The sequence below is a fragment of the Zalophus californianus genome, chromosome 11 (assembly GCF_009762305.2).
Source record: "Zalophus californianus isolate mZalCal1 chromosome 11, mZalCal1.pri.v2, whole genome shotgun sequence".
Classification (NCBI taxonomy): Eukaryota; Metazoa; Chordata; class Mammalia; order Carnivora; family Otariidae; genus Zalophus; species Zalophus californianus.
This window is the reverse complement of record NC_045605.1, coordinates 108,046,843-108,065,303: the sequence shown is the minus strand read 5'-3', so window position 1 is coordinate 108,065,303 and position 18,461 is coordinate 108,046,843. Positions and strand designations below refer to the sequence as shown.

Genomic DNA, 18,461 nt, shown 5'->3' with positions numbered 1-18,461 from the left:
AGAGAGAGAATCTTAAGCACGCTCCATGCTCAATGCGGAGCCTGATGCAGGGCTTGATCTCACAACCCTGATATCATGACCCGAGCTGAAATCAAGACTCAGATGCTTAACCAATGGAGCCACCTAAAATATTTTTTATTTTTTTAAATATGGGACTGGACATGGAGCCCAATGTGGAGCCCAACATGGGGCTTGAACTCACAACCCTAAGGTCAAACTTGAGCTGAGATCAAGAGCAGGATACAAGGGACGCCTGGGTGGCTTAGCTGGTTAAGCATCTGCCTTCAACTCAGGTCATGATCTCAGGGTACTGGGATTGACCCCCCTATTGGGCTCTCCACAGGGCGGGGAGTCTGCTTCTCCCTCTCCCTTTCTCAAATAAATAAATAAAAATCTTAAAAAAAGGGGCGCCTGGGTGGCTTAGTCGTTAAGCGTCTGCCTTTGGCTCAGGTCGTGATCCCAGGGTCCTGGGATCGAGCCCTGCATCAGGATCCCTGCTCCGCGGAAGCCTGCTTCTCCCTCTCCCACTCCCCCTGCTTGTGTTCCCTCTCTCGCTGTGTCTCTGTCAAATAAGTAAATAAAAATCTTAACAAAATATATATCTTTAAAAAAGAGTAGGACACTTAAGTGACTGAGCCCCCAGGCACACCAAGAAATTCTGTATTTAGCTGTACCATCTCCAGTAACAAGAAGCAGTGACAAAAAATTATATACTGTCTCTTCAGATAATAGTGAACTACTGAGAACATTTTCCTGTTGGTCTGTACATTTCAATGTGTTAGTGATAATAACAATGTCACTTACTAGTAGGCTGAATATAGGTGTGTATATATAAAATAAAATATTAAAAGCAATTATATTTTAACTTTGAAAGTTAGAAGGTATAATTAGGATAATTTAAATGAAGATAGAATAAAACACTGAGATCTTGACTTTATTTTTTATTATTATTTTAAAAATTTTACTTATTTGAGAGAAAGAGAGGAAAACGAGCAGTGGGGAGGGGCAGAGGGAGATGGAGAAGCAGATTCCCTGCCGAGCAGGAAGCCCAAAGTGGGGCTCGATCCCAAGACCCTGAGATGACGACCTGAGCTGAAAGCAAACTACCAACCGACTGAGCCACCCAGGCATCCAAGATCTTGACTTTAAAAGAAATTATTAGAATATTGCTAGTTCTGCTATTGTAGGTGAAATATGTAACTCAAGTGAGTTCTGAGATAGGAATTAAATGAATAAAAATGGTCCAAAAATGACTAGGCATATTTTAAAAGTGAAAGAGGGGTTTCAACATTATGTGGACAGTCACTACTTTGCAAAGAGATGAGCTAAATCAGTATCTACCTTCAGGAGAGCTAAGGATCAAAAACAAACAACTTTCCTTTAGGATGGCTTGTCAGTTTATTGATACTAGTCATCCATTGGAATCTGCTCCAGAAACCATCTCATAAAAATGATCACTTTTTTGTGTCTCTAAACTAGTTTCCCTTCAAGCTTTTCAGCAAGTGTAAACCTACAAGATAAAAATTAGGCAAACTTCATACTGACAGTTCTTTTAAGAATGAATTTTTTTTTAAAGATTTTATTTATTTATTTATTTGACAGAGAGAGAGACAGCAGAGAGGGAACACAAGCAGGGGAAGCGGGAGAGGGAGAAGCAGGCTTCCCGCTGAGCAGGGAATGTGATGCGGTCCTTGATCCCAGGACCCTGGGATCATAACCTGAGCCAAAGGCAGATGCTTATTGACTGAGCCACCCAGGCGCCCCCAAGAATCAATTTTAAGACACTTCTCCATTACATTCAAAGACCAATGTTATTCTTAAATTAGGTTACTGGTGATCAGAATTAAATGGCCCCTCCCTATACAAAATTAAGTGATTTTTAAAAATGATGAATTTTCTAAAAATGAAGGTTATTATCAAATTGTCTTGTTCATCAATTTCATCTTGGTATGTATAAAAAGTTGTAAATTCTCCCATCATATAAACAACCCTCTTGGTGACAATGATAATGTGGAAAAAATGTGGAGACTAACCGTGGAGGGCCTCTGCACCATGTTCTCCAGCCTGGTGTGGCTGAACTCTAGACTGATGACATTATAGAGTTTTTCTCGCTCCTCCTCTGGGGTCTCATAGTAGCGTGTCCACTGAGCCATGGTCATTTCAATGCCTTTCTGTGTGTTCACATCCATGACATCCACCATGCGACGGCTCCCTGCCACGAAAGATGTGTATCAATCATCTCTTCTGAGCCACTATTATCCTTAAATATATTAAGAATATAAAATACAAGTGTCCTTTATTTAGAATATTCAGGAATAAACAAAGAGAGAGTTGTCGCTCAAGAGGATAATCAACAGAAAATCAAACCACAAAGAATGGGAAAGACAACAGATAATATTAAAAGCAATTCCCTATGGCATATTTCTGTATGGTCAGGCAACGAATCTTATATTCAATATCTCACTCAATCCCATCAATTCTAAATGTTAAGTACTAAAATCTCCATTTCACAGATGAGAAAATAGGTATTAGGTAATTTGCAGGACAAAAATCCTAGAACTCAAAAATCCTGGACCAACTCTAGAGTCAATGCTCTTATCCACCAAGCTACACAGTTTTGAGGACCTAGATCCTTCCCACAATTTGAATAAAGGATCCACTATACAGTGATACATTGTTTTGTTTAAAAGGGTTATTTCCCAAACCTGTTAAGCATTTGACTTTTTTAAGATTTTATTTATTTGACAGAGAGAGATACAGTGAGAGAGGGAACACGAAAGGGGAGTGGGAGAGGGAGAAGTAGGCCTCCTGCTGAGCAGGGAGCCTGATGCGGGACTCGATCCCAAGACCCTGGGATCACAACCTGAGCCGAAGGCAGACGCTTAACGACTGAGCCACCCAGGCGCCCCTGTTAAGCATTTCTAATATAAACCCCCTTTACATTCATTTAACAAATATTTGCTGAATGATAAAGACACCATGATGGACATAAAGATCTATATCAGATTCTCAACCAACTGTAACAACTACAACAAAAGGCAGAATGTGTAAAATAGCATGGGGGGAAAACAAAAGCTTTAAAGTCAAAGATACCTAAATTTAAATCTCAGCTCTAACAATAGTTGGGAAAGTTATTTAACTTCTCCAAACCTTAATATCTTCTATAACTTGGGAATAATATCACCTTGTAGGCTGCTGTGTGGATTTAGTCAATGAAGTAAAATGTTTAACACAAAGTAGGTGTCAATTAAACAGTAGTAAAAATAAAAGAAAAATATCTTTTTTTTTTTTTAAATAACACTGGACTGACCAGAGAAACCTTTTAGGAAAACCTGGGGAAGAAGAACCATTTGGGCCTTGGAATAAACAGAATCTAAATAAGAAAGATTCAACAGAGAATTGCAAGCAGAGGCAGCAGTTTAAGAGAAGATATGGAGAGGCAGGACAGCTAAAAAAGTTAAGATAATAGTGGCCAAGAAAGGGAAGGAGAGAATAAAAAGCTGCTGGTAGAATATTAAGAATACTGTTCAATTTGTAAGAAACTAACAAACACCTACTATATGCCTGGTCTTCAAGGATACAACAAATAGTATTAAGTTTATAGGCTAGTCACAGATAAGAGATAATAGAAGGACAAGAATATGGCCATAATAAAGTAGATGTGGCAGAATACAATAAAATACAACTGATAATGTAAGGCAATGAACCACACCTACCCTTCATATGTTGGAAGAAAATGTGAATGCCTAAATCAAAATTGCCTTGAAATACCATTTTACACCCACCATGACAGCCATAAGTCAAAGAAAAAAAAAAAAAGAAAGGAAAATAACAAGTGCTGGCAAGGAAAACTAGAACCCTCAAGGCTTTGCTGGTAACAATGTAAAGTGGTGCAGCTGCTATGGAAAACAGGGTGGTGGTTCCTCAAGAAGTTAAAAAGAGAATGACCATATGACCCAGTGATTTCCACTTGTAGGTATGTATATGTTCAAACAAGAACTTCTACATGAATGTTCATAGCAGCTCTAGTCACAACAAAGGATGGAAACAACCCAAATGTCCATTAATAAATGGATGGATTAACAAAATGTGGTTTACCCACACAGTAGAAATTATTCAACACTAAAAAGGAATGAAGTGCTGTTACATGCTGGAACACAATATAATACATATATAACAGACACAAAAAGCTACATATTTTGTGATTCCATTTATATGAAATATCCACAACAGGCAAATCCATAGATAAAATACAACAGTGGTTGCCAGGACTGTGCGTAGGAGGGAATGGGGAGTGACTACTTAGCAGATACAGAGTTTCCATTTCAGGTGATGAAAAAGTTCTGGAACTAGATACTGGTGATGGCTGCTCGTTGTGAATATACTTAATGCCACTGAATTGTATACTTTAAAACTATGATAATGGTAAATTTTATGTTTTTTGTATTTTACCACAATTAAAAAAAAGTAAGTGAATACTTTCCTTCAAGAATGCGTATCAAAGCAAAAGCAATTCCATTCTGCCAACAGTACCAGAGCACCTAAGACTCTGTATGTACCAGAGCACTTAGATAAAATAATGAATCATAATAATAGTTAACATTTATCGAGCATGTACTATGTGTCAGACACTATTCTGAACACTTCATATTTAAGTAACTTGTCCAAGGTTACACAGCTAGTAATTAGAGTTGAAATCTGAAACCAGGCAGTTTTGAGTCTATACTCTCAACCAATATATCCCATCACCTAAAGTTTACATGACAGACTGGCTTTCTTCTTTATGGGACATGAACTGACACTGGAAATGTAGCATTTACTTGAGGAAGAAAAGAAGACTGGATTAGCCAAAGTACATGTAGTGATAATGGATTACTGCAATCACCAATATTTTGTTCACTGCATTTTGACAATCGTTAGTTATCCAAGAAAAAAAAATCTGGACTTCAAACAATCTGGATGGATATAAAGTTAGGCATCAGTTGAAATTTATGCTAAGTCTATTAGGTTAGATATAATCATCACTCTATTTTAAAGATTTATTTATTTAAAAGAGAAAGAGTGCACACAAGTGAGCAGAGGGAGGGGCAAAGGGAGAGAATCCTTCAAGCAGACTCCCCACCGAGCATGGAGCCTGATGCGGGCTCCATCTCACAATCCTGAGCCACCCAGGCGCCCCTGTTAAGCATGAGATCATGACCTGACCTGAATTGAGCCAGCCACCCAGGTGCCCCACTGCTGTATTTTAAATCATGGCAAAGATATCTATCACTACCCAAAGGTCTATTTGTAAAATATAAGGTTATGAAGGGGTTCCAAAGATCATTATTAGCAGTGAACATATTACTGAAGAAATAGGAAAGTTGGAAGGAAGTGGGAAAAAATCCAAAAGGAGACTAGTGATTGAGTAAGTGACTGAATAAGTCCTTTTATGTGTATAGCTCAGAAATTTGGATACCATAAGTCTATGATGGAATCCAGAGTATTTTTAATAAGTACCGCAGATGATTCTGATGCAGTGCATTTGCAGATCACAAACCATAAGAATGCCTGACCAATAGAGAACAGCTATGGTAGTCCATTAACTTATTACTGTCCTGGAGGTCTGTGAGGAAAAGAAGTCCAATGATACACCTTTAGTACTCAAGAAGAATTTTTTTTCAATTTTATTTATTTATTTGATAGAGAGAGAGACAGCGAGAGAGGGAATACAAGCAGGGGGAGTGGGAGAGGGAGAAGCAGGCCTCCCACTGAGCAGGGAGCCCGATGCGGGGCTCGATCCCAGGACTCTGGGATCATGACCTGAGCCGAAGGCAGACGCTTAACGACTGAGCCACCCAGGAGCCCCTCAAGAAGATTTTCTGAGGTCCCCTGAGAGAGCCCCTGCTTTGTGAAGAGTGGGAAAACATTTTAATTACTCAACAGATTTACTGAGTACCTACTATACTCCAGAGATTGTGCTTGATACTAGAAAATACACAGTGACAGGCAGATAGCTGAAATCTAACAAAGAAATAGTGAGGGAGTGAAAAATACAGGGAATTAGAGAACTTTCCTCTACCTGCGCTATCAGTAACTTTCACCTCTTGGATAAACAAGTTATCCAGCTATCTAAAAAGGGCCCTCAAGTGGCTAAGAGACAGTACTGCAATACTTAATTTCCAAAGCGAGGCTGCACTGGAACTTCAACATAGAGGACAAAACTTTAGTTGTAATGTTGGGAGAAAAGCATCAGAAAAACCTCCTTTGTTTCATGACCTGCTGGAAACATTTCCAAAAGGTTTTAATCCACACTGCTTTAATGTGTATAGAAGAGTGACCATGTCTGAATTCCTAAGGATTCTGGTGGGTCTCAGGGCTACACTGAACACCAAATGGTCTGCAGAAAATTGACCTGAATCTTTACTGACACCAGGAAGTTTTTTTCTTTAATTAGATCGATCCAATTTGCTTTCTTTTCCTAAATTTTGAAATATAAATCAGACGAAAGACAAGTTAACCAGTCACTGACAAAGAGACATTTTAATATATCTATTTCTCAGCTTACACAGATTGATTGATTGATTTTAAGAAATCTCTCTACCCAACATGGGGCTGGAAACGTCCCCCAGATCAAGAGTTCCATGCTTCAGCTTAAAAAGTTTTAAAGGTTGACCAAGTTACCAAATGTAGCACTGGTGAAAATTTCCAGGACATTTCTGTACTGCTTTTAGGGAACAGAAGAGAATCACAGATATGAATGAAGTTTCATTCTTGGTTCAGAGATATAAAATGTCCTCCAACAGGCTCTTCATAGAGAGAAGAAGGGACACACAGTGATAAAACAGTAGGTAGGAAAGAAGTAGAGTTCTATGCCTATGCCTAATGAGTACTAAATGAAGCAACTTTGTAACTCCCTTTGAGAAAATTCTCAGTTGCTAATAGTAGTTTCTATCAAAAAACTACTTCAAGTAGTATACTTCAATCAAATATGTACTTGCATGTTCCTAAGCCTTAAATCTCAGTCCGAAATTTAGAACTCGGTCCCAAGTCTTAAATCTTTGCCTAAAAGACACAAAGCCCACAAAGCTTACTTACCCACACACATTTTGACATCATTCACAGTGAAGTCTGGATCTGGCATCCTACGAAACAAACACCAGTAAGTATAAATGGGAAGCACACCTTCTCTAGTCAGTGTGTTTTTTCTTAGAGTACTAAAAACTCCTAAGTTGAGACACACAAAATCTTACATTTAGGTTTAACAATATATTTTAAATATATATAAAACAATGTATTTTAAATATAAATATATGAAAGAACATCTCAGGGTAACAGACTTTTAGAGATTTAAATTTATTTCTTTTTTAGCTCACCCGTATTTTCTCATTTAACTATAACAACCATGAAATGTTTTTGTAACAAAAGAAGAAACATACACCCTTTTAAAATCTAAATGGGGATTATTTTCAATTATCTACTGATTTGGGTTATCAATACTGCATTGTCTATAGCCCTGGTGAAACATGGTCATTTCACAACCATATCCAATCAGGCCAAGCATACTTACTTTATTCCAAGTCCATCAGAATTCTTGAAAATCAGAGGGTCTCTTAAGCCACCCCGCTGGATATACTCTACATTAAAATCTGTCACCATAGGAAAACATAATAAATTATTAGAAAGGCAAGAGGTATAGTTGGAAAAAGATGAAAGGACCATAAAAAAAGATCCTAAATAATAAGGTGGAGATAGTGTTTACTGTTTCTGTGTATATAGTTTCGCTCTGTTAGACAATACATGTTTGTTATTAAGAAGCATCGCTCAGGATACAGGAAAAGCACACTGAGAGGCAAGGTTCAAGGGTTTTGCTAAGTCTATATTTACACAGTAAATTCAGAATTTAACCAACGGGGGCGGGGGGGGGGGGGGGTAGTACTATAACTGAGTCATCTTCTAAATCCTAAACAGAAATTATCAAAACCTTGTCTCTTAATAGTCAAATTTAATTCTGTCCACTACCATACATACATAACATCCTTGTCAGTTTGCCAAGGAGTAAAAAAGCTGCATGGTACACATGGAATCCCACCTCTGTTTTGTTTGGGGGGAGGGGGTGCATGCACAAACGAATCTTTACTTTACTGTATTATTTTTAATTAAACCCAAAACAAGGGATGGGAGGAGAAGGGAAAGGCCTTCAGGGAAAAACTCCAACAATGCTCCTGGCCCTAGAGGATTAGGGGTGGGTGGGTGGGTGTGGGTGTGGGTGTGTGTGTGTGTGTAGCATTGTGTAATAAGAGAAAATAAACAGCATCACAACGTGTGTGTGTGTAGCATTGTGTAATAAGAGAAAATAAACAGCATCACAACAGGGAATATTTAGCTGCACAGATGCTGAGCCCACAGTTCCCAGAATCTACAACTTCCTACATCAAGGGACTATAAGTTCCTTGAACCAAAAGGATACTGACCTTTTCCCTCCATAAAAGTAACAAAATTTGCGTTATATTTGTTAGTGTGGAGCTTCTCTTCCAAGTCAAAAGTTCTTTTCCCTTCAATTTCATCATCTGAAATGCCGTCATCCTCATAGCGCCGTCGCATGGTACCACGCTGAGGAGAGAGGGACATAAAGATCAAATCATGCACTTTTTCATGCCCATCTAAAAGAGCTCATAAACACACGCACACTTTAATTTCACATACTTTCAACTTCAGTTGTTATGTCAAACATCGATTTTCCTTGCCTTATACATCTTTCTCTCAACTAAAGGTCAGCTAATGTCCTCCGAATGTTCAGAGCATAACAAAATTTTGATGAGTCACTGGTTCCCTACTTGTGAATTTTACCTCTGCTACCTCTTTGAGCCTAGAGATATAAATTTACAATAGAAATATAACCAAGTAAGGTCCACTAAAGATTGGGGACCAACTGTCTATAATTATAGACATTTCAGGTCAGGATACAAAATATAGTGTTTTCATAGGGGAAAGAACTGTATTTACATTAGTTTTCTTTTTTTTTAAAGGTTTTATTTATTTGAGAGAGAGAGCATGAGAGAGAACACAAGCCGGGGGTAGAGGCAAAGGGAGAAGCAGGCTCCCCGCTGAGCAGGGAGCCCAATGCGGGGCTCAATCCCAGGACCCTGAGCTGAAGGCAGACACTTAACCGAATGAGCCACCCAGGTGCCCCTCTACAATAGTTCTCTACAACAATCTTTAGGAACAGACTAAAACATTTGAATTAATGAAGCAAAAACTCCTTTACATCAGATAAAAGAGTTAACCTAAATAATAGCATTCCAAATAGTAAACCATCAATATTTAGCTTTAAGGATATCTCCCTAAAGAAAATATACAGGGTGGGTGGGGTGCCTGGGTGGCTCAGTCGTTAAGCATCTGCCTTTGGCTCAGGTCATGGTCCCAGGGTCCCGGGATCAAGCCCCACATAGGGCTCCCTGCTCGGCGGGAAGCCTGCTTCTCCCTCTCCCACTCCCCCTGCTTGTGTTCCCTCTCTCACTGTGTCTCTGTCAAAGAAATAAATAAAAATCTTTAAAAAAATAAAATAATAAAAGAAAAATAAAGAAAATATACGGGGGTGCTGGGCTGGTCAGTCAGAAGAGCATGCGAATCAGGATGCCTGGGTGGCTCATTGGTTAAGCATCTGCCTTCAGCTTGGGTCACGATCCCAGGGTCCTGGGATCATGTCCCGCATCGGGCTCCTTGCTCAGCAGGGAGCTTGCCTCTCCCTCTGCCTTCAACTCTTCTCGCTTTCTGACAAAAAAATAAATAAAATCTTCAAAAAAAAAAAAAATTAAAGAAAATATATAAATGGCCAATGAACACATGAAAAGATATTCAATATCATTAGTCATTAGGGGAAATGAAAATTAAAACCACAAGGAGACACCACTTCACACACACTAGGATGGCTATTATCAAAAGGTGGACAATAAGGGCAGCGCCTAGGTGGCTCAGTAGGTTAAGTGTCTGCCTTCAGCTCAGGTCATGATCCCTGAGTCCAGAGAAGGAGCCAGCCTTGGGCTCCCTGCTCAGCAGGGAGTTTGCTTCTCCCTCTCCATTTGCCCCTCCCCCTACTCGTGCTCTATCTTGCTCACTCTCTCAGATAAATGAAATCGTTTAAAAAATTTAAAAAATTTTTAAAAATGTGGACAATAACAAGTGATGGTGAGAATGCAGAGAAACTAGAAGCCTTGTACACTGCAGGTGGGAATGTAAAATGGTGTAGCCACTCAGAAAAACAGCTTAGCAGTTCCTCAAAAAATTAAACACAGAGTTACCTTATGACTAGCAATTCTACTCCTAGGTACATTTCTAAAAGAATTTAAAACCTATGTCCACACAAAAACTTGTACACAGATGTTCATAGCAGCATTAACCCAAATGTCAACTGATGGATGAACAGATTTAAAAATGTAGTATATTTACACAGTCGAGTATTATTTGGCCATAAAAAGGAATGAAATACTGGTATGTAGCTACAACAAGGAAGGATCTTAAAAACATTATGCTAAGTGAAAAAAGCCAAATGCAACAGACCAGGTATCATAGATGATATAATTTTATTTACATGAAATGTCCAGAATAGGCAAATCCACAGAGACAGAAAGTAGATTAGTAGTTGCCAGGGGTTGGGGAAAGGAATAGGAAGTGACTGTTAATGGTTTGGGTTTCTTTCAGGAGCCATGAAACTATTCCGGAATTAGAGAATGGTGATATTTGTACAACTCTGTGAATATACTAAAAAACCAATTAATTACATACATTTAAACAGGTGAGTTTTACAGTATATGAATATTTCACAAGCTATTATTTTTTAAAAAAAAGATAACATGATGCTTCTGCTGCAAATTTACCTTCTAGTATATTTACTTTAGCCAGTGCCAAATTTTGCTGAAATTTCTTGAATACACACACACAGGACAATCAGTGTGGGCGTGGTAGAGGCAAGGGTAAATACAGTAACCCTACCCTAGGATGTGCTAAGAACAACCAAACCTGGAATTTAAAGTTAGATATTGGGGAAAGGTCTTTTGGGGAGTGGGGGTCAGGGAAGGGGCAGAAATGAGTAATAAGAAATAAAAATTAAAGCAAAGAAAAATGACTATTACACACCAGAGGAGAGCCAGATTTAACATACCAGGGTACGTCTGGGTTGAAACACTGAGGGATACCTGCTGGCTTTTCCATATCCGGCAAAAACTCATAACACTCTTACCTAGCACCTTTGCTGCCCAAAGTCCCAGCTCAAAGGCCAAAAGAAGACCTAATTTTGGGAGATGTTTCACTTATTTCAATAATGCCATCACTGCTCAAAATATTTTTAGATACATTTATGGGGGGTATTTTCACTGACAATTTCTAACATGAGTTTGTTTCTTAACAAGCTTTAATTCACTTTATTTTTCTTGTATAAAACAATGTGGTGGCCACAGATGGAGCCTGGATCCTCTTCATGGAGACTTTGGTGTGAGTTTTTACAAGATGGTCAGTGCATTCCTTTTTTTTTTTTAAGATTTTATTTATTTATTTGAGATAGAGAGCACGAGAGGGAGGAGGGTCAGAGGGAGAAGCAGACTCCCCGCCGAGCAGGGAGCCCAATGTGGGACCCGATCCTGGGACTCCAGGATCATGACCTGAGCTGAAGGCAGTCGCTTAACCAACTGAGCCACCCAGGCGCCCCGGTCAGTGCATTTCTAATAAGCAGACTTGGGTGAACACAGTCTCTTTCCAGAGGTCGGGGTGAAGTAGCTGTAGGTCTTGGAAATGGCGTCAAAAGTGGCCTTAGCAGGGGCGCCTGGGTGACTCAGTTGGTTAAGCGACTGCCTTCGGCTCAGGTCATGATCCTGGAGTCCCAGGATCGAGTCCTGCATCAGCCTCCCTGCTCAGCAGGGAGTCTGCTTCTCCCTCTCACCCTCCTCCCTCTCATGCTCTCTGTCTCTCATTCTCTCTCTCAAATAAATAAATAAAATCTTTAAAAAAAAAAAAGCGGCCTTAGCAATGTTGCCCACAGGGGGCATAACAGCCCCTGGGCCAAGGTATAGCAGTCATCAATACCAGCCACCATCAGTAGCTTCAGAGGCACAGTGGCTGAATGAATTTGTTTTTGTAAAAGACATCATCGGATGGCTCAGTTAAGCATCTGCCATCGGCTCAGGTCATGATCTCAGGGTTCTGGGATTGAGCCCCGCATCGGGCTTCCCTCTCGGCATGGAGTCTGTTTCTCCCTTTCCCTCTGCCCCTCCCCACCATTTGTGCTCTCTTTCAAATAAACAAAATCTTAAAAAAAAAAAAAGATATCCTCAGTTCCCCTCCTTATCACACTTCATTTATGTGTCTTTGAAGAGAACTCCAAAATATCATTGCAAGTATCACAGAGCAAGGACAATACCATCAAAATAAATGTAGATGTCCCCTCCTCTCATTTGTGCTGTAACTTTTTTTTTTTAAAGATTTTATTTATTTATTTGAGAGACAGAATGAGAAATAGAAAGCACGAAAGGGAAAGAGGGTTAGAGGGAGAAGCAGACTCCCTGCTGAGCAGGGAGCCCAATGTGGGACTCGATCCCGGGACTCCAGGATCATGACCTGAGCCGAAGGCAGTTGCCCAACCAACTGAGCCACCCAGGCGCCCCTCGTGTGCTGTAACTTCTAACACGCTTGTCAAAAAAAATCCCAGGCATGTTTTGTTTTTTTTTTTTTAAGATTTTATTTATTTATTTATTTGACAGTGAGAGAGAGATTGAGCAGGGGGAGCGGCAGGCAGAGGGAGAGGGAGAAGCAGGCTCCCTGCTGAGCAGGGAGCCTGATGCGGGGCTTGATCCCAGGACCCTGAGATCATGACCTGAGCTGAAGGCAGACGCTTAACCAACTGAGCCACCCAGGCGTCCTGCCACCCCCCCCGTCATGTTTTCAAACTTCAGCCTTTCCTAGGTCTACCATTACTGATTCTTCTTCAATAAGGAGGACATAATCACCCTGATTATCCCAACATTTCTAACATGGTAGCCAGAAGTTCCCCCATCCTTCCTTCCTTTTCATATGCTTTTCTTTTTCCTATATTCAAGAAGATTCCTTCTTCCATTTACATTTTCAATATAGAGAGTATAAGGATATGCGGAAGGCTCTTGCTCCAGCCAAGCCACTTAAAAACAACAGAAAAATGAATCTGGATTGTCTTCTTTTTGATTGTTGCAACTGGTAAATCAGCAATAATGTGAAAATTATTTGTATCAGTTTTTAAATTTCTTTTTTAGATTTTATTTATTTATCTGTCAGAGAGAGCACGCACAAGCAGGCGGAGCAGCAGGCAGAAGGAGCAGTGGGCTCCCTGCTGAGCGGGGAGCCCAACGTGGGGCTCGATCCCAGGACCCTGGGATCATGACCAGAGCCGACGGCAGATGCTTAACCAACTGAGCCACCCAGGTGCCCCTGTATCAGTTTTAATACTGTCAAGAATGTTTGTTGTTTTTTTGTCTGTCCCCCTAACGTAAATTCTGGTGAAAGTAAACATCTATAGCAAATCTCTAAGTGCCTTTTTTTAAAAAAGATTTTATTTATTTATTTGAGAGAGAGAGAAAGAGAGAGAGAGCACATGAGAAGGGGAAGGGAGGAGGGAGAAGCAGACTCCTTACTGAGCAGGGAGCCCGATATGGGACTCGATCCCAGGACTCCAGGATCATGACCTGAGCCGAAGGCAGTCGCTCAACCAACCAAGCCACCCAGGCGCCCCTCTAAGTGCTTTAAAAATATATTAAATCCTGGGGTGCCTGGGTGGCTCAGATGTTTAAAGGTCTGACCCTCGGTTTCAGCTCAGGTCATGATCTCAGGGTCCTGGGATTGAGCCCTGAGTCGGGCTACCTTTCAGCAGGGAGTATGCTTGAGGATACTCTCCCTCTCCCTCTGCCCCCCGTCCCCCCTCTAAACAAATAAATAAATCTTTAAAAAAAGCACAAAAACATTTTCAATCTTTGCAATAAGCTTGGAAATCAGTAGGCAGTAACACAATCTGCTACAGGTAAAACCCAAAAGACAAGGCCACTTTAATACTAAGGAAAGCAGCCACCAATCTTCTCTAGCCCATCAACATTACCAAATAATTCAAAATGGTTTACCAGCGTGCTGTGCGTTTTTGTTCCAGGTGATTTCCATACAGGCAATTTTAGGCAGCCCAAAGGAAGTTATTGGCCTCCCATAGATGCCAGCCCTCAGTGAACCCAGTGTCACAGAAAATAGCAGGCACAAACCGAACACTGAAATCTATTCCAACCACATTTTCACTCAAAAGCTATTTGTACTTTGCAGGGTCAACAGTGAGTTTATTTTTTTTTTTAAAGATTTATTTATTTATTTATTTGACACACAGAGAGACAGCGAGAGAGGGAACATAAGCAGTGGGGGTGGAAGAGGGAAAGCAGGCCTCCTGCCGAGCAGGGAGCCTGATGCGGGGCTCCACAGGACCTGAGCTGAAGGCAGACGCTCAATGACTGAACCACCCAGGCGCCCCAACAGTGAGTTTATAACTAATAACTGTTTATTCTATTTAGATGACCAAACTATATAGCAAACTCATATTTTCCAGGATCCAAATGATGAAAAGAATTTTTAAACTGCCTTAAAAAATATTCACCACCCTTAGTCAAGTGGTAATTAACTATATTAAATGGTAAAAATGGCCATATAAATGACTACTTAGATTAACTCAAGGACTGATAGATCAAGCTCAAGGGATATAGATATTAGTTATACTAATATCTCTCCTAGATGATTAGCTGAAGAAAAGACAGTGAGGCAAGGTTAGATGCAAATAGGTTATCAATCATTATATAGAAACTTTTCGCATTCTCTTTTCTAAATACGTAGTAAAAAAGAATGATGGGAAGGGCATTGTCTTAAGATGCCTTTATGTAATACACCTAAAAAGTAAAAGAGCAGAGTCAGGAAATCAGGAATTTTGAGCAGGGAATATTCCCTGATGCCAGAAACCACCTGCCTCTCTTAGATATTTGGGGGAGTGGAATGAGGTGAGAAAGAGAAATCATTTTTTAAAGGTCAGATAAAACTAGACTTGTCCTATAGGAAAACGGCTAAGCCATCCAAGGCTAACATACACTCTGGTGAATATAATGTGATCATTAACATGTTTATTACAACAAATAACATTGAAAAGTGCTTATGGAATATTAAGTTTAAAATTCAGTACATGGGGGCGCCTGGGTGGCTCAGATGGTTAAGCATCTGCCTTTAGCTCAGGTCATGATCCCAGGGTCCTGGGATCGAGCCCCGCATCTGGCTCCCTGCTTGGTGGGGAGCCTGCTTCTCCCTTTCCCTCTACTGTTCCCCCTGCTTGTGTTCTCTCACTCTGTCAAATAAATAAATAAAATCTTAAAAAAAAAAACAAGACAGCACATGAGGGGCATCTGGGTGGTTCAATCGGTAAAGCGCCTGCCTTCAGCTCAATTGGGCCCCACATCAGGCTCTCTACTCTGCGGGGCGCATGCTTCTCCCTTTCCCTCTGCCCCTCCCCCAACTCGTGCTCCCTCACACTTTCTCAAATAAATAAAATCTTAAAAAAAAAAAAGGACAAAAACGATAATGATCCTCTCAATAAATGCAGAAACAGCATTTGACAAAATTCAACACCCTTTCATGATAAAAGACACTGAATAAATTAGGAATAAAAGGTAACTTCCTCCAGCTAATAAAGGGCATCTACCAAAAACCCATAGCTAACATCATACTTAATGGTAAAAGACTGAAAGCTTTCTCTCTAAGATCAGGAACAAGACATGGATGTCTGCTCTCATCACTTCTATTCAACACTGTATTACAAGTTCTAGTGAAGGGAATTAAGCAAGAAAAAGACATACAAGTTTGGAAAGAAAAAAGTAAAACTACCTCTATTCACAAATGACAGGATCTTGTACATAGAAAATTTTATGGAATACATACACAAAAAAATAGTTAATAAAATCAGTTATATATTTATACATTAGCAATGAAAAATCCAAAAATGAAATTAAGAAAACAATTCCATTTATAATAACATAAAAAAATACAAAGAAATAAATTTAACAAAAGAAGCCCAAGACTTGTACACTGGAAAAATACAAAACACTGTCGAAAGAAATTAAAGATCTAAATAAATGAAAAGACATCCTGTGTTCATGGACTGCAAAATTTATTATTATAATGTCAGTACTCCTCAAATTGATTTATAGATTCAACACAATCTCTAATGAAATCCCAGGTGCCTTTTTTTCTGCAGAAATTAACAAAATCTTCTTAAAATTCCTATGGAAACGAAGGGAACCAGAATAGCCAAAACAATCTTGAAAAAGAATGTTGGAGGACTCACACTTCCTGCTTTCAAAACTTACTAGAAGGCTATATAATAATCAAGACTGTGTGGTGTGGGCATGACAGACATATAGATCAGTAGAACAGAACTGAGAACCCAGAAATAAACCTTTACATTTATGGTCAACTGATTTTCAACAAGGATGCCTACCTAAACAATGCAATGGGAAAAGGAGCCCAGTGCAGGGCTCGAAATCACGAGCCTGAGATCAAGACCTGAGCTGAGATCAAGAGTTGAACACTTAACTGACTGCGCCACCCAGGCGCCCTGGGATGAGAGTCCTTTTAAGAAATTCTGCTGAGGGCACCTGGGTGGCTCAGTTGGTTAAGCGACTGCCTTCGGCTCAGGTCATGATCCTGGAGTCCCAGGATCGAGTCCCACATCGGGCTCCCTGCTCAGCGGGGAGTCGGCTTCTCCCTCTGACCCTCTTCCCTCTCGTGCTATCTCAAATAAATAAATAAAATCTTAAAAAAAAAAAAAAAAGAAATTCTGCTGGAACAACTATATATCCACATGTGACAGAATGAAGTTGGACCTCTAACTCATACCATACACACAAAAAAAAAGGAAAAAAAAAAGACCAAACATTAAAAATGGATCAAAGACTTAAATGTAAAGGCTTAAACTGGAATTCTTAAGAAAATGTGGTGTAAATATTCATGAGCTTGGATTAGGCAATGGATTCTTAGATATGACATCAAAATAGTCTAACAAAATAAATGAACTAAACTTCCTCAAAATTAACACTTTTTGTGCTTCAAAAAACACTATCAAGAAAAATAAAACTACAGAATGGCAGAAGATATTTGCAAATCATGTATCTCATAAGTATACGGAATATGTATCTATATCTAGATAGACATCTAGAATATACAAAGAACTCGTACAACTTAAAATGACAAAAAAAATTTTAAAAAACAGGCAAAGGGCAAAGGGTTTGAATAATTATTTCTCAAGGATATATAACCAGCTCCATAAGCACATGAAACATCATCAGTCATGAACTCATCATTAATCATTAAGGAAATGCACATAAAAGCCATAACAAGACACCACTTCATACCCACTAGTCAGATAATAAGTGCTGGCGAGGGTGTGAAGAAAGTGAGACCCTCATACACAGCTGGTGGAAATACAGCATAGTACAACCCCTTTGGAAAAAATCTGGCAGGTCCTCATTAAACAGTTACCATATGACCCAGAAATTTCATTCCTAGCTATGTACCCAAGAGAATGAAAACATACCCCCCAAAATTTGTAACATTATTCATTATTGCCAAAACGCAGAAACAACCCAAAGGTCCATCAACTGAAGAGTAGATAAAAATAGCATATCCAGGGGCGCCTGGGTAGCTCAGTTGTTAAGTGTCTACCTTCGGCTCAGGTCATGATCCCAGGGTCCTGGGATCGAGCCCCGCATCGCGCACCCTGCTCAGCAGGAAGCCTGCTTCTCCCTCTCCCACCCCACTGCTTGTGTTCCCTCTCTTGCTGTCTCTCTCTCTGTCAAATAAATAAGTAAAATATTTAAAACAGTATATCCACATAATGGAATACTGTTTAGCAATAAAAAGGAGTGAAATCCTGATACATGCTACACCACAGACGAACTGTGAAAACATAATGCTCAGCGAAAAAAAAGTCACAAAAGACTACATATTATATGATAACATTTATATGAAATGTCCAGAATAAGCACTTCGATAGAGACAGAAAGTAGATTAGTGGTTACCAGGAGCTGGAGGAAAAAGAGATGGGGAATCACTGCCAATGTGTTTTGGGTTTCTTTGAGGTACTGAATTAGATAGTGGTAATGTCTGCACAACTTTGTGAATATATTAAAAAACCACTGAATTGTAAACCTTAAAAGGGTGAATTGTATAGCACATCTCAATAAAAAGTGGCAATCTGTAAAAGAAAATAGGTAATACACATATATTTTTAAATAAAGCAATACAGGGGTGCCTGGGTGGCTCAGTTGTTAAGAGTCTGCCTTCAGCTCAGGTCATGATCCCAGGGTCCTGGGATCAAACCCCGCATCGGGCTCCCTGCTCAGCGGGAAGCCTGCTTCTCCCTTTCCCACTCCCCCTGCTTGTGTTCCCTC

At 39.8% G+C, this 18,461-nt stretch overlaps 1 protein-coding gene across 3 annotated transcripts in view; it reads right to left on the bottom strand.

Moving 5' to 3' along the window:
• The window catches only part of KDM2A (lysine demethylase 2A), a 111,007-nt gene that overhangs the window by 38,803 nt on the left and 53,743 nt on the right, over nucleotides 1-18,461 (bottom strand). For 2 of the 3 annotated variants that reach the window (XM_027578513.2, XM_027578512.2), the window contains exons 3-6: nucleotides 8,454-8,592; nucleotides 7,550-7,628; nucleotides 7,078-7,124; nucleotides 2,034-2,212 (exon numbers count right to left, since the gene is read on the bottom strand). In XM_027578513.2, the coding sequence (XP_027434314.1) occupies nucleotides 2,034-2,212; nucleotides 7,078-7,124; nucleotides 7,550-7,628; nucleotides 8,454-8,592 (444 nt within the window). Of the gene's footprint in view, nucleotides 1-2,033; nucleotides 2,261-7,077; nucleotides 7,125-7,549; nucleotides 7,629-8,453; nucleotides 8,593-18,461 lie in introns of those variants that run through there. The other variant, XM_027578514.2, reaches the window with a different exon arrangement.